Genomic DNA, 23,692 nt, shown 5'->3' with positions numbered 1-23,692 from the left:
CTAAAGAAACTGAATCTGAGGGTCAAATACAGAAAGTTCAGGATGGACAATATTCGATCTGTAGTTCATCTCTTACAGAAGGACGACTTCTTGGCATCCCTAGACCTGAAGGATGCATATCTACATCTGCCAATCCACTTATCCTGCCAACAGTACCTAAGGTTCGCCGTGTGGATGGAAGGAGAGGTAAGACATTTTCAATTTAATGCCTTACCTTTCGGTTTATCTTCAGCTCCATGGCTATTCACCAAGGTTATGTCTGAGGTACTAGCCCTTCTCAGGTTAAGACAGATTAATATTGTCGGTTACCTTGATGATTTTTTATTATGGGGGTCTTCTGAGAAATCCGTTTTTGATCAGATATCTACAACTTTGAGCCTCTTCCAGGACTTGGGTTGGTTGATTAATTGGGAAAAGTCTGTCCTAGTCCCTTTCCAATCCTTAGAGTTTTTGGGTTTCATTATTTCTACTAGAAAGGAGAAATTGTTGTTACCTGATAGGAAGATCAGTGCTATTCTTAATAATGTTCTCTCGTTTCAGAAATTGAGAAGCATATCGCTAAGGAAAGCTATGGCACTTCTAGGTCTTCTAACTTCTTCCTTTCCGGCAATCCAGTGGGGGCAGTTCCATGCAAGATTCCTACAGATGTGGATACTAAGATCTTGGAACAGGTCTCTGACGGCTCTAGACAAGAAAATCGTCATTCCACAAAGTACAAAGGCTTCTCTGCTTTGGTGGCAACAGCTGGATCATCTGTCTCCAGGTCGTCTGTGGAGTTTTCCTCAGCAGAATACAATTACAACCGACACCAGTTTATGGGGCTGGGGAGCCCACTTCAATTCTCTACCGGCTCAGGGAGCCTGGAGTATGACGATCAGTTCACAGTCATCAAACAACAGAGAACTGCAAGCAGTGTGGCAGGCTTTACTACATTTCGGGCCCTTAATCAAGAACTCTCATGTGAAGATAAGGACAGACAACCAGAGTGTGGTGGCTTTCCTAAACAAACAAGGGGGTACGAGGAGTCAATCCTTATGGGAAAAGACGACGAAGATCCTATTTTGGTCAGAAAGAAATCTCTCATCCTTAACAGCGACACACTTAAAGGGAACCTCAAACCAACTGGCAGACTACCTCAGCAGGAAGAGGTTGGATGCGAACGAATGGTCATTAGATCAGGAAATATTTCAGTAGGTGACGTTACAGTGGGGCTGCCCAAACATAGACTTGTTTGCAAGGAGGGTGAATACAAAATGCCAACAATTTTGTGCCCTGTTTCCAGAGGACCTACCATGGAAAGTAGATGCCTTCTCGATCAATTGGGGAGAAGTAATGATGTATGCATTTCCTCCAGTTCCGTTGCTAGCACGAGTGATAAAGAAGATTATACAGGACAAGGCTCGAGTAATCTTAATAGCTCCACTGTGGCCAAAAAGACCATGGTTCACGTCACTGAGGGCACTAGCAGTAACAGATCCAATAATATTTCCTCCTCTACCACACTTGCTATCTCAGGGTCCAGTATGGCATCCGAATTTAGACAGGCTTCACCTTTCAGCTTGGAACCTGAATGGGGCATCCTGAAGTCCAAAGGGTTTTCAGATGAGCTATCAGAAACTTTGATACAAAGTAGGAAGAAGGTGACTCGAAAAATATACCAAAAAGCCTGGAGAATATTTAACGACTGGTGTATGGAAAGATCCTTTAACAATACATCTCTTAAGTCCGTATTGGAATTTCTTCAGTGTGGATATAAGAAGGGTCTTAGTATCAGCACCCTGAAGGTACAGGTGTCTGCTCTGAGCGTATTTTTAGAAAGACGGCTGGCAGAAGAAGATTTAATTGTACGTTTTTTTCAAGCTTTAAAGAGACTTAAGCCAGCAATTAAAACTAATGTACCTGCTTGGGATTTAAACATTGTTTTACAGGGTTTGTGTGAGGCTCCGTTTGAGCCATTAGCACAAATTTCAGACAAATTTCTTACCTTAAAGACCATTTTCCTGTTGGCCATTACTTCAGCCAGGAGAATAGGTGAATTACAATCGTTATCTATTAGAGAACCTTACTGCACCATTTCAGAGGATAGAATAACATTACGTCCTGATGCAGCCTTTCTACCCAAGGTAGTTTCCTCATTTCACAGAAATCAGGAGATCTTCCTACCCTCCTTTTGCGAGAATCCTAGTAATGATAAGGAAAGGAAACTTCATTTCCTTGACGTAAGGAGATGTCTCATACACTACATGGAAAGAACAGGTCCCTGGAGGAAAACTGACGCGATGTTCACCCTATTTGCTGGAAAACAAAGAGGCAACAAAGCTTCCAAGGCAACGCTGGCACGATGGATCAAACAGGCTATTACATCGGCATATCAGGTTCAGGGGAAGCATTTAAGTTCTCAAATTAGAGCTCATTCCACAAGGGCAATATCAACCTCCTGGGCAGAGAGGGCAGGGGCATCTATAGAACAGATATGCAGAGCTGCTACCTGGTCAAGTCAGAACACTTTTGTGAAACATTATCGCCTAAACATCTCGGCTGCAGCAGACTTATCATTCGGAAGAAAGGTGCTGCAGGCAGTGGTCCCTCCCTAGAGCCTATATCTTGTACATCGTCTCACCAGGGGTGCTGTCCAATGACGTTCTGGGAAAGACAACTTTACTTACGGTAACGTCTTTTCCAGTAGTCAGAAGGACAGCACCCCTGCAACCCGCCCTTCTTTTGGGTGGAATAATAATTATGTAAGTAAGCATCTATGAGGTCCGTGTCATCTTTTGTATTAACTGAGTTACGCATGGTAAGCTAGTGGCTTATGTATGGCTGCCTATTTGTTATGCAAATCTTTTCTTTTGCAGTTCCTGTCCACGATTGGGAGGGAGACAAGTCTCACCAGGGGTGCTGTCCTTCTGACTACTGGAAAAGACGTTACCGTAAGTAAAGTTGTCTTTATATAATAAATAAATAATGACAAATCTTCATGGTTGGCAGTTGAGAACATTTCTTCTATATATCAGAGACTGCCTCCCTGGTGACGTCCTCATCTTTGGACTCCTGGCACCATTAGCGCCACTACTAATAAAACATATGTGACAGAAGACGTGGCAGTAAAACTCTTTTGACTGATTCTGAATGTGTTTAAACTTTGAGATAAAAATTGTGGGGTGCAAGAGCACTTACTTTTCACACTCTTCCTGATGCTCATTGTCTTTGGGGTTCCTTCTGTTCTTCCTTACAGGACTTTTTACCCCCACAGCCTCCTGGAAGGCCACCGAGTGGTGAACAAACGATTCTGAACTGGGCATGTGTGAGTTCCGAACCAGGCATGCCCAGTGAAAGAAAGCACTACTTCTTACCTGCACAAACACTTCCTACTTCTGGGCATGTGTGATTCGGAACTTGGGCATGCCCCGCTCAGATTCGCCTGTGCACAGCCATGAGCACTTCTGGCAGATTCTGATTCATTTTGGTGAGCCAACCAGATATTTAAAGATCGTGGAACGGGAGGAACCCGGATGACAATGAGCAGCATGTGGGGTGTCAGGAGAATATAGACTATATGCCCAATTTTAATTTTTACTTCAGATGTATTTTAAGTGTGGCAGAGCCAATAACTCTAGCAGGGATATCACAAGGTAGCACACCACAGCCAAATACACACAAAACTGGCATGAGAGGTTGTATAGGACAGCATTATGGGGGACATAGCAGTAAACATTCCCACAGGAACTGTGAAGTTTCCTGAACTTGGCTGTGACCTTTCCAAATAGATGTCCGTGTACTCCTCTCATTGCCTTGATCTGTCTGCTCACCAAATCCCACCCATTTGCTGTTCTCGCTACTGTGGACTTCGGGAAAAACAGTGCAACAGTTTAAGTGGCGTGTGAAGCTTCTGATGGGTCACCAGAGTTGACTTTTGGGTAAATCGCCTCCCACACTCTCCACAAATAAACGGTTTCTCCCCCCGGTGGATTCGCTGATGGATGACCAATGTCGACTTCTGCGTAAAGCTCTTCCCGCAATCAGTACACCCATAGGGCCGTTCACCTGTGTGGGTCCTGCGGTGGACCACAAGGTCAGACTTTTGTGTGAAAGACTTGCCACACTCGTCGCAGGAAAAAGGTCTCTCTCCAGTGTGAGTCCTTTGATGGATGACAAGTACAGACTTCTGAATGAAGGCCTTGCCACAGTCGGGGCACGTCACGCTGGCCTTGGCCCGGTGGATCTTACGGTGGATGATTAGGCGGGATTTCTGGTCAAAGTTTTTCCCACAGTCGGCACATGAAAGTGGCCTGTTGTCCATGTGTGTCTTCTTATGGTCAACAAGTTCAAAATTCTGTGAAAAGCAGTCCCCACATTCTGTGCACAAGAAAGGCTTCCCCCCGGTGTGAACCCTCATGTGCTCCAGAAGAGTGGCCTTGCGTGTGAAGCGCTTGTGGCATTCAGAGCATGGAAAGGGCTTCTCGCCAGTATGGATTCTCTGGTGACGAATGAGGCTTGATTTTCGGGTAAAACACCTGTTGCACTGGTAACACGGGAATAGCTTATCACCACTGTACGATGTCTCTTGAGTAATATCACCGCTGTCAGGAAACCACTCCTCTGAGTTAGCCGGTTCTCCTAAGGAGTCTTCTGTGAGGTCATTGTCTTCTAAGTCATTATCTGAAGGGAAAGTGAGACAAAACATCAATATAGGAGTTTTCAACTTGTGTGTCAAGTCTAAAGTTCACAAGATATGTACTAGATTCGTGAGACCTGGACAAATGACCATACATGGCTAGAAATGTTTTTGCAGGTGGTAGACTCTCCTACTGTCAATAAATCATGGAAACAGACAGTGGTGACAAAGGTTCTCCTGTACTAAATTTATGTCACTAACTGTCCTTCAGAGGAATATAGCAGGTAATGTCCAACAGTGATGAGCAAAACTACCTCTCCAATGAAGTCTATAAACGTCAGTACATCTTGGTTATATCTGGACTACCGCAACATTCTCTGTGGCCTACCTATTAACAGACACGTGCTTCTCTATTCCACTCTGCTACTTGCCTTATTCGCCTTCCCTTCAGTTCCTCCAATAGAGCCCCTCTGTGCCTCCTGATGATATTCCAGAGAATCTGTTAAACTCTCAGTTTCAAAGCACTCCATTTCCTGCTCCCTCCACAAGTTTCTTCCCTAGGTCCTACATATCATCCCACCTGCAATCTTTGCTCCATGTGTCAAACTCTCCTATCCTCCACCATGGTCACTTCCTCAAACTATTGTAGCTAACACTTCTCATACGCTTCACTCCTTTGCTTCTCTATCTGAAAACCATCATGTCTACCCACCCTTAAAGGACAACTGAATTGAGAGGGATATGGAGACAGCCATATTTATTTCCTTTTAAGCAATACGAGTTGCCTGGCTATGCTGTTGATCCTCTGCCATTAACCTCTTGACGACCAGCTAACGCCGATTGGCGTAAACTGGTCGTCTGCGGGTTACCATGGAAACGGCCGCTCGATCGAGCGGCCTTTCCATGTCAGTTCACGGAGGGTGTCTCCGTGAACAGCCGGAGAGCCGCCGCTCGCGGCTCGCCGGCAATATGTAAACAGGCGGGGAAGAAATCCCCGCTGTTTACATCATACGGCGCTGCTGCGCAGCAGCGCCGTAAGGCAGATCGGCGATCCCCGGCCTCTGATTGGCCGGGGATCGCCGCATTCTCATTCGCCGGCATCTGTTGTAGGCGGCGCAGGACGGATCTCCGTCCTGCGCTGCCCATAGGAGGAAGGGAAACGCCGGAGGGGGACGGAGGCGGAAAATGGCTGCGGAGGGGGGATTTGAGGAGCCCCCCCCGCCGAACGAACAGAGCCGGCGGCGATCAGACCCCCCCAGCAGGACATCCCCCTAGTGGGGAAAAAAGGGGGGTAGTCTGATCGCCCTGGCTCACTCCTGATCGGTGCTGCAGGCTGGAGAGCCCAAGCAGCACCGATCATTGCAGGAAGCCCTGGTCGGCAAGTGGTTAATACTTTTAGCCATAAACCCTGAACAAGCATGCAGCAGATCAGGTGTTTCTGACAATGTCAGATCTGACAAGATTAGCTGCATGCTTGTTTCTGGTGTTATTCAGACACTACTGCAGCCAAACAGACCAACAGGGCTGCCAGGCACCTGGTATTGTTTAAAAGGAAATAAATATGGCAGCCGAGGCTGCCATACTTATTTCCTTTTAAACAATACCAGTTGGCTTGCAGCCCTGCTGATCTATTTGGCTGCAGTAGTGTCTGAATAACACCAGAAACAAGCATGCAGCTAATCTTGTCAGATCTGACATTGTCAGAAACACCTGATCTGCTGCATGCTTGTTCAGGGTTTATGGCTAAAAGTATTAATGGCAGAGGATCAACAGCATAGCCAGGCAACTTGTATTGCTTAAAAGGAAATAAATATGGCTGTATCCATATCCCTCTCAATTCAGTTGTCCGTTTAAAGGACACCTGAAGTGAGCCTGATATGGAGGCTGCCATATATATTTCTTCTTAAACAATACACATTGCCTGGCTGTCCTGCTTTTCTTCTGCCTCTATTTTTAGCTATAGACCCTGAACAAGCATATGCAGATCAGGTGTTGCTGACTAAAGTCTGACTGGATTTGCCACCTGCTTCTTTCAGGTGTGTGATTCAGACACTACTGCAGCCAAAGAGATCAGCCATACCACCAGACAACTGGCATTATTTAAAAGAAAATTATTATGGCAGCCTCCATATCCCTCTCACTTCAAGTGTCCTTTAAGATACTCCTAACGTGCAAATAATTTGTCTTAATTGTTACCTAGACATGTATGATGTCTGCCTCCCCAACCAGGGGCCAAAGAACCTATTAAAGGATAACTGTAAAACACAAAAAGTTACACCTAAGAAGAAAAAAAGGGCTCTGAGCAGCGGTCTCAGTTAGGTAGATCGCGAAGGACTTCTTGGTAGATCCCAAACCTACTACATGTTCCATTCTGTATATACAAGTGTGCTCCTAAAATTGTACAAAGGTAGATCATTTTGACTTGCTAATTTTTCAAAGTAGCTTACAAGCCAAAAAAGTGTGGGCACCTCTGCCTTAGAGCCTTCCTGTCCCTCTTCTGGTCTCCAGGAAGGCACTAAGGCATAAAAGTCAAACTCTGCCCCAGGGCTGTGGAGTCGGAGCAACTTTTGGGTACCTGGAGTCGGAGTTGGGATAAAAATGCACTGACTCCGACTCCTAATGAATTTAAACTGTAAAATGTTCTATTTCTCAGATACTAGTCATCATAAATAATTTATATATACAGTAATAGCTGTACTTAGTCCACAAAAATGAAATAAACCAATCAAAAAATAGTTACGTGTGCTGCTTCAATAAAGCAGGCCCCGTATCTTTAAAGTCAGATATACATATCTGATTGTGACTGTATATATGGTGTGTGCACAGGAATCTTTTATATATACTAAATAACATCTATGCTGTAAGAATAAAGCCTGATGTGTAGCCGTGCCACTAATAGAAATGGTCAAGGAGATGGAAATAATTCTGCGTTGATTCTGATTTATGCAAATGTATGCACTCCTTTTGCTCATGAAATCAAATAATTTAATATGTTGTTAAAATTTAGTTTGGTGACTACGAATTAAAGGGTACCTGAGATAGGTGAAAAGAAAAGTTTTATACTCCTCCTCCAGCCCCCTTGAGGCTAATCAGTTCCTTGCTGTCCTCGTCCGCCACCTGGATCTTCTACTATGAGTCCCGGTAATTAGGCCAGTCAGCGCAGTCCGGCCACGTGCTGCTCCTACAGCCAGGAGCATTCTGCACCTGCGCAATAGTGCTGCGCAGGTGTAGTACGCTCCCGGCAGCGGAGTGTGTGCATGCGCACTACGCCAGACTGGCTCAAGTACCTGGACCCATAGCAGGCGATTCAGGTGGTGGAGGAGGACAGCGCAGGACTGATTAGCCTGAAGGGGGCTGGAGGAAGCCCCAGGTATGTATAAAACTGTAATTTCATCTGTCTCAGGTTTACTTTGTTACACAGTAGTACTATACTCTACATATGCACTCCCTACAGAGCTGCAGGGAATCCACTGAGAATGTTGTGCACATTGAACACAGAGGTGTTGTCTATCACCCATAAACCTGGTTCAGATTGTACATATAGAATGTGAAATAGAGGAAGAATAGCCTAATTCTCCTGCAGAATACCTGCACATCATTCTTACATGTACCCACAGTCACATTGCCTAGGGCCTGATCCATGTTCAGATTATGCATGAAGAATGTGTAATAGAGGAAGAATCTCCTCATTCCCCTGCAGAGTACCTGCACATCACTCTTACATGTACCCACAGTCACATTGCCTAGGGCCTGATAGATGTTCTTTGTTCCTGTCTGCATCTTCTACAAGTACTCTTACCAAGGACTAGTTTTAGTCTATGACTAAAAGTATTAGAGGCAGAAGATCATCCGGCTAGCCAGGAAGTATTATTTAAAAAAGGAATAAATATGGCAGCCTCTATATCCCTCTCACTTCAGTTGTCTTTTAAAATTCCTAAGCGTTGACAGTTAAGAGATGCATTTCATGTTACATACTTTCAATCAACGAAATTGTAATATGCAAATTAGAGGAGTCGAGGAGTTGGAAGAATCTAACCTGAGGAGTCGGAGTCGGTGGATTTTTGTACCGACTCCACAGCCCTGCTCTGCCCCATGGGGTAAATCAGGCCCACAGTGCCATCAAATACAGTTTCCCTACTTAGCATTGTGTTTGGCCCACTCTAGACCACCAGGGAAGCTATACTGGAGGTGAAGCTTAAAGTACCAGGAAAGCCATATGGGGGAGGGAGGGTGAAAGCACTATACACCGGGGACCTGTATAAGGAAGGGAGGACTGGTAGACACTAGGGAACTGTACGAAAGAGGAAGGAAGGACTGCTAGACACTAGGGAACTGTACAAAAGAGGAAGGACTGCTAGACAGTAGGGAATTGTATGAGGAAGGGAGGGAGGACTACTAGACACCAGGGAGCTATATAGGTGAGTGGGGAGGTGTAGAGACCAAGGAACTGTATAGGGGAGGGAGGGAGGGAGGCATTAAACACCAGGGAACTTTATGAGGGAGGGAGTTGGTCACTTTACATTGAGGTTGGCCCGTGACTTGGTCACAGTGTTCAATCTTGGCCCACTTTGTATTTGAGTATGACACCCCTGCTCTAAATACATACAGGGTGCATTTCTCTAGGTTTCCCTTCTGTCCTGTGCAAAAGTTCAGGTCCACTTTAAATGGGCAATTCCATATCAAACTGAGTTGTGCAGCATGAAAAATGAACGTCTCAGAAAGGCTTCTGTATTAGTATTTATTCCTCACCTGTTCCAGTTTCTGGAGAAACATCATCATCCTTCACCATGGCTGGCATTGAAATCTCTTGTTCTTCTGCTTCTTCTTTAACAATGATATTAACATCCTTCCTGTTGTGTGCCTAAACAATTGGATAAAATCATTGGTACCACACATGGTAATGTACTTGCTACCATATTACTAAAGCTGACAGTTCCACTAACCAGGTAATGGCGGCCGGTGCTGTAACCTTCCTGTGTACGATCCCGGGAATAAAGAGGACCTGTACAGCTGTCTGGTGGGTTTCTGCTACTGGATCCACCTGTAGGAAACACACACTGACTGAATCCATGCGGATCACTGATTAAGGTTGAAGCTCAGTGGAGGACAGCGGAAAACATAAGTAAGGAACATTTGCAATCCTTACCTGGATCATATCAGAATATCATGAGGATTGCTGAAAGTGAATTATCAATTATGCTCCTGTGATGTACCCATGTGCCTAGGACAAGAACTAGAATCTAACTACATAGGATTACTTTATTCTCTACCTCAATCATGTTTTATCACACTGAGAAATCCCACCTCCACCCCCCAAAAAAAGACCCTCCCTGACTCCAAATGTAATTCCATCAAGGAAGTGTGGGGTTCAGGGCCCAGCCTCTGTTGGAACCCTGATGAGTGCAGGTGCCCTGCCTTCCACATTCACTTCTAGGGGGCTGTTGTAGCCATTGCCGGCTCCAGCTCCTGTTGGGTTCACGCTTTGCAACAGTCAGCAGCTGTGCAGATACATCCCTCATGCAGCTTACTGCATGCCATCGGAATGTTCAGGAGCAGTGCAGAGGTATCACCACAGCAGGTGGGTGCTTACTGTTGGGAAGAGCGGACAGGATGTGGCGCTGGAGCAGGTAAAACACACGGCTCTGCTGTGCTACTTTGCATATGGGGAGGAGAGTATGATGGCTGCACTTGTTAGGAGAGAGAGGTGAAGTTAGCTACACTTCTTGGTGAGGGGAATAAGTTAGATACACTGGCCACGCTCGTCGCTTTTCTGATGGGATTTTTGCAGAAATCACTTGTTATTGTGCTCAGTGGAGTCATGCTGGGCACACTTGGTGAGGGTGGGTGGGTGGGGGAAAGAATAAAATAGGGCCTAACCATAAAGTAGGCCCTACATGGGTCTGGGGCTATCAAGCATAATTGCTCATTCATAAACATTTGTTAGGGCCTAGTATTGTCTGTCAGGAATATAGCATTAAACCCCTTGGTGAGGTAAAGTCTCTCCCGATTGGCCAGGTTTTGGTGCAGTGTTAAAAAAAATGATAAGGTGATGTCAGTCAAGTGTGATTGGTCGGCTGACAGGTGAAGGTATGGTGGTCAGATGTTGCTGGGGCTAAGGTAGTTTCTGCTGGCCAATCAGGCGTGAGTTAGGACTATATAAGTAGGTCCGTTTTCAGCTATCAGCTGCCTGTCACCTCTGTGGCATAAGGTGAGCTCTGAGCTGTGATACGGAGCTTGTAATACCGGCTCACCTTGCCACGATGGAGGTCCTGAGGCAGTTGGCGGCGAGAGCGGAGGAGCCCGGCGGAATGGAGGTCCTGGAGCGGTGCCTTAGGCTGGCGGAAGAAGAACAAGGCGATCGGGTGGAAGTTGCCGGCAGAAGCGGAGAAGTAGGAGTTTCCAGCCGGCAATCCCAGAGGAAGAAGGCGGCGAAGCGTGCCTACTCTCCTGGAGAGCCCAGCGGTGCCGCCCGGCGCGGATCTTCCTCGGAGCAGCAGCGGGCCAGAAGCGGCGCACCCCATGGGAAGTCCGGCGGCAGTGGAGATCGCTCATCTAAGAAGAAGGAAAGCAGAGACGGGGGTTCCGGAGCGGCAGCGCATCCTGTTCCGGCCAGTCGGGCCGTTGTAGCAGCGGCGGGAGCAAGCGCGGCCTTTCGGGCTGCCGGGGAAGTGTCTTCAGCGTGTGCAGCCAGTCGGGCTGCGGGGGAGGCGGCTTCAGCGTGCGCTGCCAGTCGGGCTGCGGTGCAGGCGGCATCCTCGAGCTCAGCCAATCCAGATGCGGCAGCTTCCGCAGACTTCAACTCAGCCAGTCGGGCTGTCCTGGAGGCGGTTCTGGGCGGGAACCTTGTAGCGGCGACCAGTCGGGTCGCCGCGCTGGAAGGTGGGCGGAGCGGAGTTCCGGCGGCAGCGGTAGTAGCCCAGTCCGGGCTTCAAGAAGATGGCGGAGGTCCAGCATCCATGACAACTCCTTCTGGAGCAGCGAGCGACAGTATCGGGGGGCGTGGCCTCGCCCCAGTAACACCAGGAGCAGTAGCGGCGATGCAGCAAGAAGAGCGCAGCGACCCGGCGGTGGGGGCAGGCGCACGCACACAGTGACTGCAGCAGGAGCATTTATTGAGCTTGGTGCCCCTCATGCTGCGGCTGCTGGTGGTGCAGCGCTGCCTCATGCCCTGGGTCCTGTTGAAGACCTGACTTGTCTGGGTCAGCCTCCGGGTCCAGGAAATCCACAACTTGCAGGAGCCGGTGAGCATGTTAATATAGCACCTTTGTTGCAGGCTCTTTTGCAGGTGTTACAGCAGCAGGCTGGCGTTAATGTGGGCAGCAGTGGGGCTAATGTGGTGTGGGGTGGTCAGGTCAATGGGCAGGGGGCACAGCACAGCTTGATACAAAGTTCAGCTGCAATGACTCCTCCTCCTCCTCCCCTGCCCCCTCCCCCCCCCGCCCACTCCTCTCATTGATACTATTCCTGTAAATAGACCAGGCGTGGACGAGTCAGCATATAAGGAACACCTTCCTTGTGACTTGTCCCCCCTGGGTTTTCATTTATCAACAAGCACTAAAGAGAAAATTTGGAAAGGGGATTACATTGACATTTTGTCACTATTACCCCTTTCCAAAGAATTTGTAAAGAAAGAAAAGACAGACGACAAAGGTGATGTTGATAGGAGAAGGCCAGTGACTAGGTCATTTAACAACTGGCTGCAATCATTTTGTATTTACGCCAGTGTGATAGGCGAGAAATTCCCAGAAAAATGCCCTCAAATGTTTCAATATTTAGATATAATTCATGGAGCATACAAAGCATTTGGTGGATTAGCGTGGTTTAACTACGATGAGGCTTTCCGCCAAACAATTTCAGTGTACCCTCAAATGAAATGGAATACAAAGGATGTCGGGCTATGGCTTGAGCTAATGATGCCACAGAGGGTATCTACTTTTAAGCAGCAATCTTCTAACACTACTTCCTCAACAGGTTACAAAAAAAGTGTATGTTATGCATTTAACGACACTCAGTGCAGATGGCCGGGGACTTGTAAGTACCGCCATGAGTGTGGTTTCTGTGCCGGCTCGCATCCAATCGCTAAATGCTTTAAAAAATTGAATTCAGGTTCAGCTAGCTCAAAGGAGCATTTCTCAAAAGCAGCCACTCCAGTGATGCTGCAAAACATGTTGCCATGGCTACAAATCTATCCAAACAGGGAGAGGGCCCAGCTGCTAATTGATGGATTTAGTGAGGGTTTTGGTTTGCCTGTATTTTCTGGTTCAGGCTGCTCATGGGCAGCTAATTTAAAATCTGTAGATGCTATGATGGATGTGGTACAAGAGAAACTTGACAAAGAACTTAAGGAGGGTAGAATAGCAGGTCCTTTTCCTCTCCCTCCTTTTAAAAATTTTAGGATTTCTCCACTTGGTATTGTCCCTAAAAAAGAGCCAGGCTCATACAGGTTCATACATCATCTGTCATACCCAACAGGCCAGTCTTTAAATGACGAGATATCCAGTGACCTTTCCTCAGTTTGTTATGCATCTTTTGACGATGCGTTACAAATTTTGAGGTCTTTAGGTCAGGGAGCGTTATTGTCAAAAGCAGATGTCAAATCGGCCTTTCGTTTACTTCCAATTCATCCAACTGCATTTAATTCACTAGGGTTCTATTTTAGGAATGCTTATTATTTTGATCGTTGCCTGCCTATGGGCTGTGCATTATCGTGCAACTATTTTGAAAGCTTTCCGTGTTTTTTAGAATGGGTGGTTTCTGCCCTTACGGATCAATTTTCGTTAATTCATTATTTGGATGATTTTTTATTTATGGGCCCGAGTGACTCTGCAATCTGCAAAAGACTGTTAATTACTTTTTGGGTCATTTGCAAACATTTCGGGGTTCCTCTAGCTGATGACAAAACAGTGGGACCTTGTACCTGTCTTGAATTTTTGGGTATCATTATTGATACTGTTCAGATGGAATTCAGGCTGCCAGCAGCCAAGTTAGAAAAAATTGAGCGTTTAATCGGGAATTTTTTGCGACGCAAAAAAGTTCTTTTAAAAGAGATGCAATCATTGTTAGGTAACTTAGCCTTTGCTACAAGAATTATGCCCATGGGCAGAATTTTTTCCAGGCGATTGGCAACATCAATGAGAGGATTGAAGCCCCCCTTTTCTAATATTAGAGTGAATTCGGATTTGAAGGCTGATCTATTGGTATGGGCGGAGTTCCATTCCTCCTATAATGGTAGGTCAATTTGGCAGAGTGAATTTGTATCCAGTACTGAACTAAATTTTTTCACAGATGCAGCCGGCAGCGTGGGCTGCGGTGCATTTTGGTCCAATAAATGGTTTTGTGCTCAATGGCCAGCAGAATGGCGTCAGCCAGAGATTACAGGCAACATTGTGTTATTAGAACTATTCCCTGTGGTGGCAGCTTTATTCATATGGGGGGAGGCTTTTGAAGGGAAATGTATTATAATTCACACTGATAATAAAGGAGTTGTGTACGCAATAAATTGCCTCACTTCCAAATCCCCATTGGTAGTTAATCTACTGAGAGTGTTAGTGTTGTATGCATTGAAGTTCAATGTATGGATTAAAGCTCAGCATGTACCGGGTGCAAAGAACGACATTGCTGATTCTTTGTCCCGGTTGCAGATGCACAGATTTTGGGTATTGGCTCCAGCTGCGCAGCCCAGAGGGGAAGAAATCCCATCGTTCCTGTGGAATCTGATTCGGAACTGATATGTTTAGGGATTCAGCAGTCTGTATCCATGGCGACCTGGCAAGCGTATTCTGTCGCATGGAAAGAATGGAAGGCATTCATGAACAGCATAAACAGTAATGAATGGAATATATCCGAAGAAACCGCATTAAAGTTTGTGGCTTTTAATATGCAAAAAGGTTACTCACACGCTCATATTTCAAAAAGGTATTTCGTTTTTTTCTAAAGCTTCGTAACCTCCCTGCGTGCAATTCTTATTTTTCGGTTAGGCAGTTGCTGAAAGGTTTCAAACGAAAATCTTGTCACCCGGATACTAGAAGGCCAATTACGGTCAACGTGCTGTCCCTGTTATGGGACAGTTTGGAAGCGGTATGCTCCTCTAGTTTTGAGGTCTTGCTTTTTAGATGTGCTTTTTCCCTAATGTTTTTTGCGGCATTGCGAATTTCGGAGCTTGTGTCCTAGAGCTCTCAGATTTCTTCTGGTTTGAAATATGAGGATGTGAGTAGATCTACTTCAAGTTTGATTTTATGGATCAGAAAATCTAAGACAGACCAGTTAGGTAAAGGTTTGTCAGTACACTTGAATTCCTGGCCTGAGAGTAAGTTATGTCCGGTAAAAAATTTGAACAATTATCTTCTGGTAAGGGGTACCTCGTTGGGCCCTTTGCTTAAGCATGAGACAAGTTTACCTTTGACGATTTTTCAGTTTAATGCTGTTTTGAAGTTTTGTGCGACTAACGCAGGATTTCAAAAACATAAATTAACCTCACATTCTTTTCGCATAGGCGCAGCTACAGAAGCAGCCAAGTTAGGTTTAGACGATAGCGTAATCCAAAGGATAGGCCATTGGAAGTCAGCAGCATTTAGATTGTATGTTCGTACTTGACTTAGAGCTTTATTTTGCAGGAAAGAAAATAATAGTCTGGATCGTAGGACATTCGTATTTTGGGCATATGAGAGAGCCAGCAACAGATCATACTCCTCTAACTTGAACATGGATCGCAGCAAGTATGCAATTTACTGGTATGGAATTAGGGGAATGTTATGGTCACAGCTAAAATCAGAACTTTTTCAATTGTTAAACATGTTCCCTCTGCCAGACTTCTTGATTGTTCATTTGGGTGGCAATGACATTGGGAAAAAGAAAACCCTTGAATTATTCTTTAATATTCGAGATGATCTCAGTACCTTTCAGGCATTTGCAAAAAACACAGCTATTGTATTCTCTGAAATAGTGCCACGTTTAAAATAGTTGTCATCTCCAGGGTTGTTTCCTTGTGAGAAAATCCGAAAGCGTATTAACCACCAGCTGTCAAAATGTCTGCAAAAGCTTGGAATCTTCACTTTTAGGCATGTTGATTTGGAAGGAGGCCTTCCAGGCCTTTACAAGGAGGATGGTGTACACCTTAGTGATATAGGTCTAGACATTTTCAACTGGGACCTCTAAAGCTGCATTGAAATGGTCGTGGGTGGGGTGCCAGCCTAGGAGTCTGGCCGGTGGGGTCTTGAGTTCATATGGTTGAACATATCTGGACTGTAGTAGTCAGATATGCATCTGAGTTATGTTATCGCTATTTGAATTACGTTTATATTTATATCTATTGGTTAATAAAGTTATTTTATAGACCTCAATTTACTTATTTATTTACTTATTTATTTGTTTAAATTGACAAATAAAAATGGCCACGGCCTTTAAAATGCCAGCTTGGAGTGTCTTGTGTATTCAATTTAGTGGTTAAGTATATTAAATTTATGCGGTATTGCCTCCAGTCCCATAAAATAGGGCCTAACCATAAAGTAGGCCCTACATGGGTCTGGGGCTATCAAGCATAATTGCTCATTCATAAACATTTGTTAGGGCCTAGTATTGTCTGTCAGGAATATAGCATTAAACCCCTTGGTGAGGTAAAGTCTCTCCCGATTGACCAGGTTTTGGTGCAGTGTTAAAAAAAATGATAAGGTGATGTCAGTCAAGTGTGATTGGTCGGCTGACAGGTGAAGGTATGGTGGTCAGATGTTGCTGGGGCTAAGGTAGTTTCTGCTGGCCAATCAGGCGTGAGTTAGGACTATATAAGTAGGTCCGTTTTCAGCTATCAGCTGCCTGTCACCTCTGTGGCATAAGGTGAGCTCCCCGCCCACCGCACCCTACTGGTTCCAGAAGACGTCGTGGTCATTCTTTATGAAGTCAGGTCTTGCCTGGAGGCATGATCGGGTGAAATTGGGGTCTTGAGTTCATATGGTTGAACATATCTGGACTGTAGTAGTCAGATATGCATCTGAGTTATGTTATCGCTATTTGAATTACGTTTATATTTATATCTATTGGTTAATAAAGTTATTTTATAGACCTCAATTTACTTATTTATTTACTTATTTATTTGTTTAAATTGACAAATAAAGATGGCCACGGCCTTTAAAATGCCAGCTTGGAGTGTCTTGTGTATTCAATTTAGTGGTTAAGTATATTAAATTTATGCAGTATTGCCTCCAGTCCCATCACTATACCGGGGAGAGGAGTTATACTGGCCTCACTTGCTATGAGGGGACAGGTGAGTTATAATGGCCACATCTGTTATTGGGGGAGGAAAATGGTTGCTGCATTTGCTGTGGGATGTATGAGGAGATGAGGATTTCTAGGGAAGGGAGGGTTGAAGGCTGAGATAGCCACATTTCTTATGAAAGGGAATGGCAATCACACTGTTTGTAGGGGCTTATGCTGGCTGCATCAAAAGGGGGTCACTACAGAAGCAGGGTTGCAGGCCCCATGGTTTTCATTTACGGGGTGGAGGGGGTGTGAAGGTCAGCCTACCACTCAAATGACTTTCTGTTCTTTCCTGAGGGAAGCTGTGGCTTAGGGATGGGATCAGGACAGTGCAATCCCAGCACTGTAGTGAAGATAGTCCATACAATCTTCTCAGGAATGGGGAGATTTTCAGGTGCTCACATTTGTGACCAAAAGTTCTACAGGCACTTGCATTGACCTGAGGAAGCAGGCCAAGACCAGTGAAACACGTTGTGTATCGTGCATGAGTAAGCATTACTATTTCCATATATAATGGTTTGTCCTGAGAAGGTAAGAAATGTTGCTTCTCAAATATACAATATCTAGCAGTATCATATCAAGGGTGCCTCCACCAGTGATTTTTAGAACTGTGGTGAAGATGATCTATGCAATCTTCTCAGGAATGGGGAGAAATTACCTGACCCCTGAAGTTGAAGACCCTGCATATAAGGAGGGAGGGGGAGCTACAATAGTAGGTCAGATAGGGAGCACAGGAGCGATTAGTTAAAGGACAGGTCCGAGGAAAAATAAAGCCCCTGGCAGCTGATCTGTCCCTCGCCGCAGCTCCGGTGGCTCCCGGTACCCTCCGATGCAGATCCCGACCTCGCTAGGTCGGCATCTTCTGTGTCCGTAAAAGCGTGTGGCCGTGCCACTTGGGATTGCGCTCACGTGGCCGGGAGTGTTCAGCGCAGACGCAGAAGATACCAACCTGATGAGGTCAGCATCTGCATCGGAGAGGATGCAGGAGCTGCGGCGAGGGTCAGATCGGCTGCCAGGGGCTGGAGGAAGCACCAGGTAAGTAGATCTTGTTTTTTATTTTTTTCTTGGATTTGTCCTTTAATAAAAATCCTAGAATTGGGCCACCTAGATAAAGTAAAAGCAAGAAGTCTTCACAGATGGTTCTGCACTGATGACTTTCTCTCAGCTAACGGCTAATTTTCTACTTTTCCGGGAACACCTCAGCGTTTGGATGTGGCCATGTTTGTTTTGAAAGCCCAGCTGTACCTAAAATTGAACAAGGCAAGTTCTAGAAGCAATCAAGTTGTTATGTGAATATAAACCATGTACAAAACCAAAGTGGTGGAGAGAATACCAGTTCCCAAAGTGCAACATGATTAACAAACCCCACCGCATGATGTGGTCACTGGGAGGTACTCAGACACTAGTGGCCCTAATTCTGTATAGGCAGGTGCATACATTTGCCTTGTTCAAATTTGCATTTAGTTAGGCCTTAGTTCAGGTATGTGTCAGGTATAGCAGTATTACCTCACCAGCGGAGAGTGCTGCGGCCGCCGCTTCCGCGTCCGACGTCGCCCCAGCGGCGGCCGCATCCTCTCAGTCATCTTGCACGGCCCCTGGCAGGACAGGTCTCTCCTCTGCACATCAGATTAGGTCAGCACACTCGCGGGCGGGGCGGCAGGACCTTTATAATCTGAGGAGACGGGTCAGCTGATCTTGCAGTCAGCTGACAACAACCTGCCAATCACACGCTGCTGATTGGTCCAGCCCTCTGGGCGAGCGGTTTGAGCTTGCTTTCTGTATTTAAGCTGGGAGATGTCATTTGCTCATTGTCTGTTGTTGTGAATACTTCGTGTTAGCGCTCAGACCTTAGATAGTTCCTGTGTGCTTTGATCCGGGAGGAAACTGGGGATTTCACACAAGATAGGAATTGTTTGATAGCTATAATTATAACTTCATTACTGTGTTATTTATTTGTATATGACTCTTTCTTTCCACCATTCTTTCTGCCTTGTGATTCTGTACTTCTGCCCATCTGATTTAGTTGCCGACTTTTGCCTGAACTCCACTTTGATTCTGCCTGCCGATTCTGTACCTTGTCTGCCTGTCTGTTGCCTACCTGATCTGTCCGACTATTCTCTCTCACCAGGGGCCCTCGTGGTCCTATCAGGGCCGGCCTTAGGTTTCACAGCGCCCTGAGCGTAACCAGATTTTGGTGCCCCCCACATTCATCCTCTTCGTGTGTGAGCGCACACCACACACACACACACAGGGGATTCGGGGGATCTGCTGGATAGTGTAATGGTTAAGGGCTCTGCCTCTGACGCAGGAGACCTGGGTTCGAATCTCGGCTCTGCCTGTTCAGTAAGCCAGCACCTATTCAGTAGGAGACCTTGGGCAAGACTCCCTAACACTGCTACTGCCTATAGAGCGTGTCCTAGTGGCTGCAGCTCTGGCGCTTTGAGTCCGCCAGGAGAAAAGCGCGATATAAATGTTCTGTGTTTGTTTGTTTGTTTGTAAATACATTAAAAGGGGATCTGCGACTGCAAGACTAGTAGCCTAAGCCTATATACACTAAAGGGGGGATCTGCCTACATATACAAGACTAGTATCCTATGTACACTAAGGGGGGGGGGGGGATCTGCCAGATCCCCCCTTTAGTGTATATAGGCTTAGGCTACTAGTCTTGCAGTCGCAGACCGCTTTTTAGTGTATTTAGGCAGCAGATCCCCCCCATATTAGTGTATCTGGCTGAATAAGCATATTCCCCCTTTAGCGTAGGGAGGTTGGGGAGCCATACTTCTTGCTGGTCAGTCTTCTCTTCTTACTGTCTGCAGAGCAGTCTGCAGACTTAGTGCCAGTGTAAGTGCCAGGATTCTGGGAGCAGGAGAGAAGGACTCGTCGTCACTCAGGACACTGTCATAGGTTAGATAGGTAGGTACCCGCAATATAGGTTAGATAGGTAGCTGCCCCCAGAATAGATTAGATAGGTAGCTGCCCCCAGTATAGGTTAGATAGGTAGATACCGGCAATATAGGTTAGATAGGTAGCTGCCCCAGTATAGATTAGATAGGTAGCTGCCCCCAGTATAGGTTAGATAGGTAGCTGCCCCCAGTATAGGTTAGACAGGTAGGCGCCCCCAGTATAGATTAGATAGGTAGCTTCCCCAGTATAGATTAGATAGGTAGCTGTCCCCAGTATAGATTAGATAGGTATCTGCCCCCAGTATAGATTAGATAGGTAGCTGCCCCCCAGTATAGGTTAGATAGGTAGCTGCCCCCCAGTATTGGCTAGATAGGTAGCTGCCCCCCAGTATTGGCTAGATAGGTAGCTGTCCCCAGTATAGATTAGATAGGTAGCTGCCCCCAGTATAGATTAGATAGGTAGCTGCCCCCCAGTATAGGTTAGATAGGTAGCTACCCCCCCAGTATAGGTTAGGTAGCTGCCCCCCAGTATTGGTTAAATAGGTAGGTGCCCCCAGTATTGGCTAGATAGGTAGCTGCCCCCAGTATAGATTAGATAGGTAGCTGCCCCCCAGTATAGATTAGATAGGTAGCTGCCCCCAGTATAGATTAGATAGGTAGCTGCCCCCCAGTATTGGCTAGATAGGTAACTGCCCCCAGTATAGGTTAGATAGGTAGGTGCCCCCAGTATAGGTTATAAAGGTAGGTGCCCCCAGTATAGATTAGATAGGTAGCTGCCCCCCAGTATAGATTAGATAGGTAGCTGCCCCCTAGTATAGGTTAGATAGGTAGTTGCCCCCCAGTATTGGCTAGATAGGTAGCTGCCCCCAGTATAGGTTAGATAGGTAGGTGCCCCCAGTATAGGTTAGATAGGTAGGTGCCCCCAGTATAGATTAGATAGGTAGCTGCCCCCCAGTAAAGGTTAGATAGGTAGCTGCCCCCAGTATTGGCTAGATAGGTAGCTGCCCCCAGTATAGATTAGATAGGTAGCTGCCCCCAGTATAGGTTAGATAGGTAGCTGCCCCCAGTATAGATTAGATAGGTAGCTGCCCCCAGTATTGGTTAAATAGGTAGGTGCCCCCAGTATTGGCTAGATAGGTAGCTGCCCCCTGTATAGATAATATTGGTAGCTGCCCCCCAGTATAGATTAGATTGGTAGCTGCCCCCCAGTATAGGTTAGATAGGTAGCTGCCCCCCCCCCCCCAGTATAGGTTAGATAGGTAGCTGCCGGTAGGTGCCCCCAGTATTGGCTAGATAGGTAACTGCCCCCAGTATAGGTTAGATAGGTAGGTGCCCCCAGTATAGGTTAGATAGGTAGCTGCCCCCCAGTATAGATTAGAAAGGTAGCTGCCCCCCAGTATAGGTTAGATAGGTAGCTGCCCCCCAGTATTGGCTAGATAGGTAGCTGCCCCCAGTATAGGTTAGATAGGTAGGTGCCCCCAGTATAGATTAGATAGGTAGCTGCCCCCCAGTATAGATTAGAAAGGTAGCTGCCCCCCAGTATAGGTTAGATAGGTAGCTGCCCCCCAGTATTGGCTAGATAGGTAGCTGCCCCCAGTATAGGTTAGATAGGTAGGTGCCCCCAGTATAGGTTAGATAGGTAGGTGCCCCCAGTATAGATTAGATAGGTAGCTGCCCCCCAGTAAAGGTTAGATAGGTAGCTGCCCCCAGTATTGGCTAGATAGGTAGCTGCCCTCAGTATAGATTAGATAGGTAGCTGCCCCCAGTATAGGTTAGATAGTAGCTGCCCCCAGTATAGATTAGATAGGTAGCTGCCCCCAGTATTGGTTAAATAGGTAGGTGCCCCCAGTATTGGCTAGATAGGTAGCTGCCCCCAGTATAGATAATATTGGTAGCTGCCCCCCAGTATAGATTAGATAGGTAGCTGCCCCCCAGTATAGGTTAGATAGGTAGCTGCCCCCCCAGTATAGGTTAGATAGGTAGCTGCCCGTAGGTGCCCCCAGTATTGGCTAGATAGGTAGCTGCCCCCAGTATAGATTATATAGGTAGCTGCCCCCAGTATAGATTAGATAGGTAGCTGCCCCCCAGTATAGATTAGATAGGTACCTCCCCTCATAGTGGAGGGGGGAGCCGCAGCCGCGGGGAGGGCAGCCCGACCTCTCCCCGGGCCGCCCTCTGTGCTCCCCCCTCCGATGCAGTGTGCAGCAGGAACCAATGTGGAGAAGAGTACAACTCACCTCCCTGGTTCCGATCGCCGGCTCCTCTCACTTGCCGCTGGTCGCCTCTTGTACATAGCCGCTGATACACACTAAACATCCTGTTAAGCAGGAAGTTTAGTGTGTATCAGATTCTGCTACTATGTACAAGAGGCGACCAGTGGCAAGTGAGAGGAGCCGGCGATCGGAACCAGGGAGGTGAGTTGTACTCTTCTCCACATTGGTTCCTGCTGCACACTGCATCGGAGGGGGGAGCACGGAGGGCGGCCCGGGGAGAGGAGGGTGAGGTCGGGCTGCCCTCCCCGCGGCTCCCCCCTCCATCACGGCGGCCGCACGGGCATGTTTGCCCCCCATGACCCCCAGCAGCGGCACCAGGGGGCGGAGCGAGACGGACCCAGTCGGGGCCCGCAGCAGCAGCCAGGCGGCAGGAGCGCCCCCTTGGAAGCCGCGCCCTGAGCGATCGCTCAGGTCAAAGGCCGGCCCTGGGTCCTATCTGTAACCTCCACCGCCACTGGTGAGGTTACCGCTGAGGATCTATCAGAAAATTACTGTTTGCACCAATCACTACACTTTGTGCAATAAAGCTAGTGACTTTGTCACGTCTTACACGCCATTTGCTTACTATTTCTGTATTATTGGTGATTCTGCAGATCACCATGTAATCAGATATAGTATCTGTATTATTGGTGATACTGCAGATCACCATATAATCGGAAACCTGTTATCCTGCTGACACTATTGTTACAGTATGCAATTTCACTGATGTTCACCAGATTGACAGGGCTCCTCTTACACTGCAAGACTGGTTGCTCCTCCTCTGTTTCATCACTCTCCCAATCCTCTTCTTCTTCTGAGCTCTCTGTATCCTATGTGGAGAAACCGACAGTAACATCCAGGCACCGTAAAGGAAGCTGGCACACACACAGTGATGCGTTACTGGGTAATGTCCAGTAATTCCCAGTACTGCTCACCTCTGCCGCCAGCAGCTCAATCATCTTGTTGGTGACTCCAAGGATCTTCCGCTCATGTTTCTTGGAGTTTCTCGAGCTTCCTGACAGGCGGGGGCAATTGCTGGGTGTCACTCGCTCTCCAGATGCCGTCTTCACCACTGTACAATCCTAAAGCGATAAACTAAATGACACGTTGCCATGACGTGGACGTCATTTCCTTAAACTACGCTCTGTACCCATCATCCTTTTCATCTCAATAAGGTCTGTGTATTCATTGAAACGACCCAAATACTTACTCTATCTTTAATTAATAAAATAGATAAAATAATAATTAACGTTAGTTAATTATTTAGTTAACTCTCCAGTTATCAGACGATGTATGGGCAGAACGACCAAGAGACAGATCTCTCTCTGAATGAAAAGGTCGATTACCACTCGAATTTAGCAGGGAATCTCTTGGGAATCGTCCTTGTAACGTCACATCAGCTGCTGTCCCCCTTAAAGGATACCCGGGGCGAAAATAAACTAATGAAATAAATTATTGTATCTATCTTTCTTCTCCTAAAAATGGCTTTTTAAGATATTCCACAGTTTTATTTTATGTTTAAATCTACTTTTTAAGTTTTAACTGTTCTATTGTTTTTGCTCAATGACACATTCATTAAAGCGGTATAAAAGCCTGACATAATATTCAATACAAATATGCTTTCCTACTTTTTATATGCCATACGGTTATCATATTTGCATTTGTGCATAAGT

At 46.4% G+C, this 23,692-nt stretch overlaps 2 protein-coding genes across 2 annotated transcripts in view; one reads left to right on the top strand and one right to left on the bottom strand.

The window, feature by feature from the left end:
• LOC137536836 (uncharacterized) overlaps positions 1-23,692 on the top strand; it is a 71,099-nt gene that overhangs the window by 30,158 nt on the left and 17,249 nt on the right. Inside the window, exons 8-9 of the mRNA XM_068259026.1 lie at positions 541-1,844; positions 10,882-11,628. Coding sequence (XP_068115127.1) covers positions 541-1,844; positions 10,882-11,628 — 2,051 coding nt within the window. The remainder of the gene's footprint in view (positions 1-540; positions 1,845-10,881; positions 11,629-23,692) is intronic.
• LOC137534580 (zinc finger protein OZF-like) overlaps positions 3,565-23,692 on the bottom strand; it is a 29,626-nt gene continuing 9,498 nt past the window's right edge. Inside the window, exons 3-7 of the mRNA XM_068256144.1 lie at positions 22,955-23,101; positions 22,777-22,849; positions 9,559-9,656; positions 9,365-9,476; positions 3,565-4,659 (exon numbers count right to left, since the gene is read on the bottom strand). Of these exons, the coding sequence (XP_068112245.1) occupies positions 3,836-4,659; positions 9,365-9,476; positions 9,559-9,656; positions 22,777-22,849; positions 22,955-23,101 (1,254 nt within the window). The 3' untranslated portion in view covers positions 3,565-3,835. The remainder of the gene's footprint in view (positions 4,660-9,364; positions 9,477-9,558; positions 9,657-22,776; positions 22,850-22,954; positions 23,102-23,692) is intronic.

This window comes from Hyperolius riggenbachi, chromosome 10 (assembly GCF_040937935.1).
Source record: "Hyperolius riggenbachi isolate aHypRig1 chromosome 10, aHypRig1.pri, whole genome shotgun sequence".
NCBI lineage: Eukaryota > Metazoa > Chordata > Amphibia > Anura > Hyperoliidae > Hyperolius > Hyperolius riggenbachi.
Note: the sequence above shows the minus strand (reverse complement) of the source record. Positions and strands in the feature narration are given on the sequence as shown.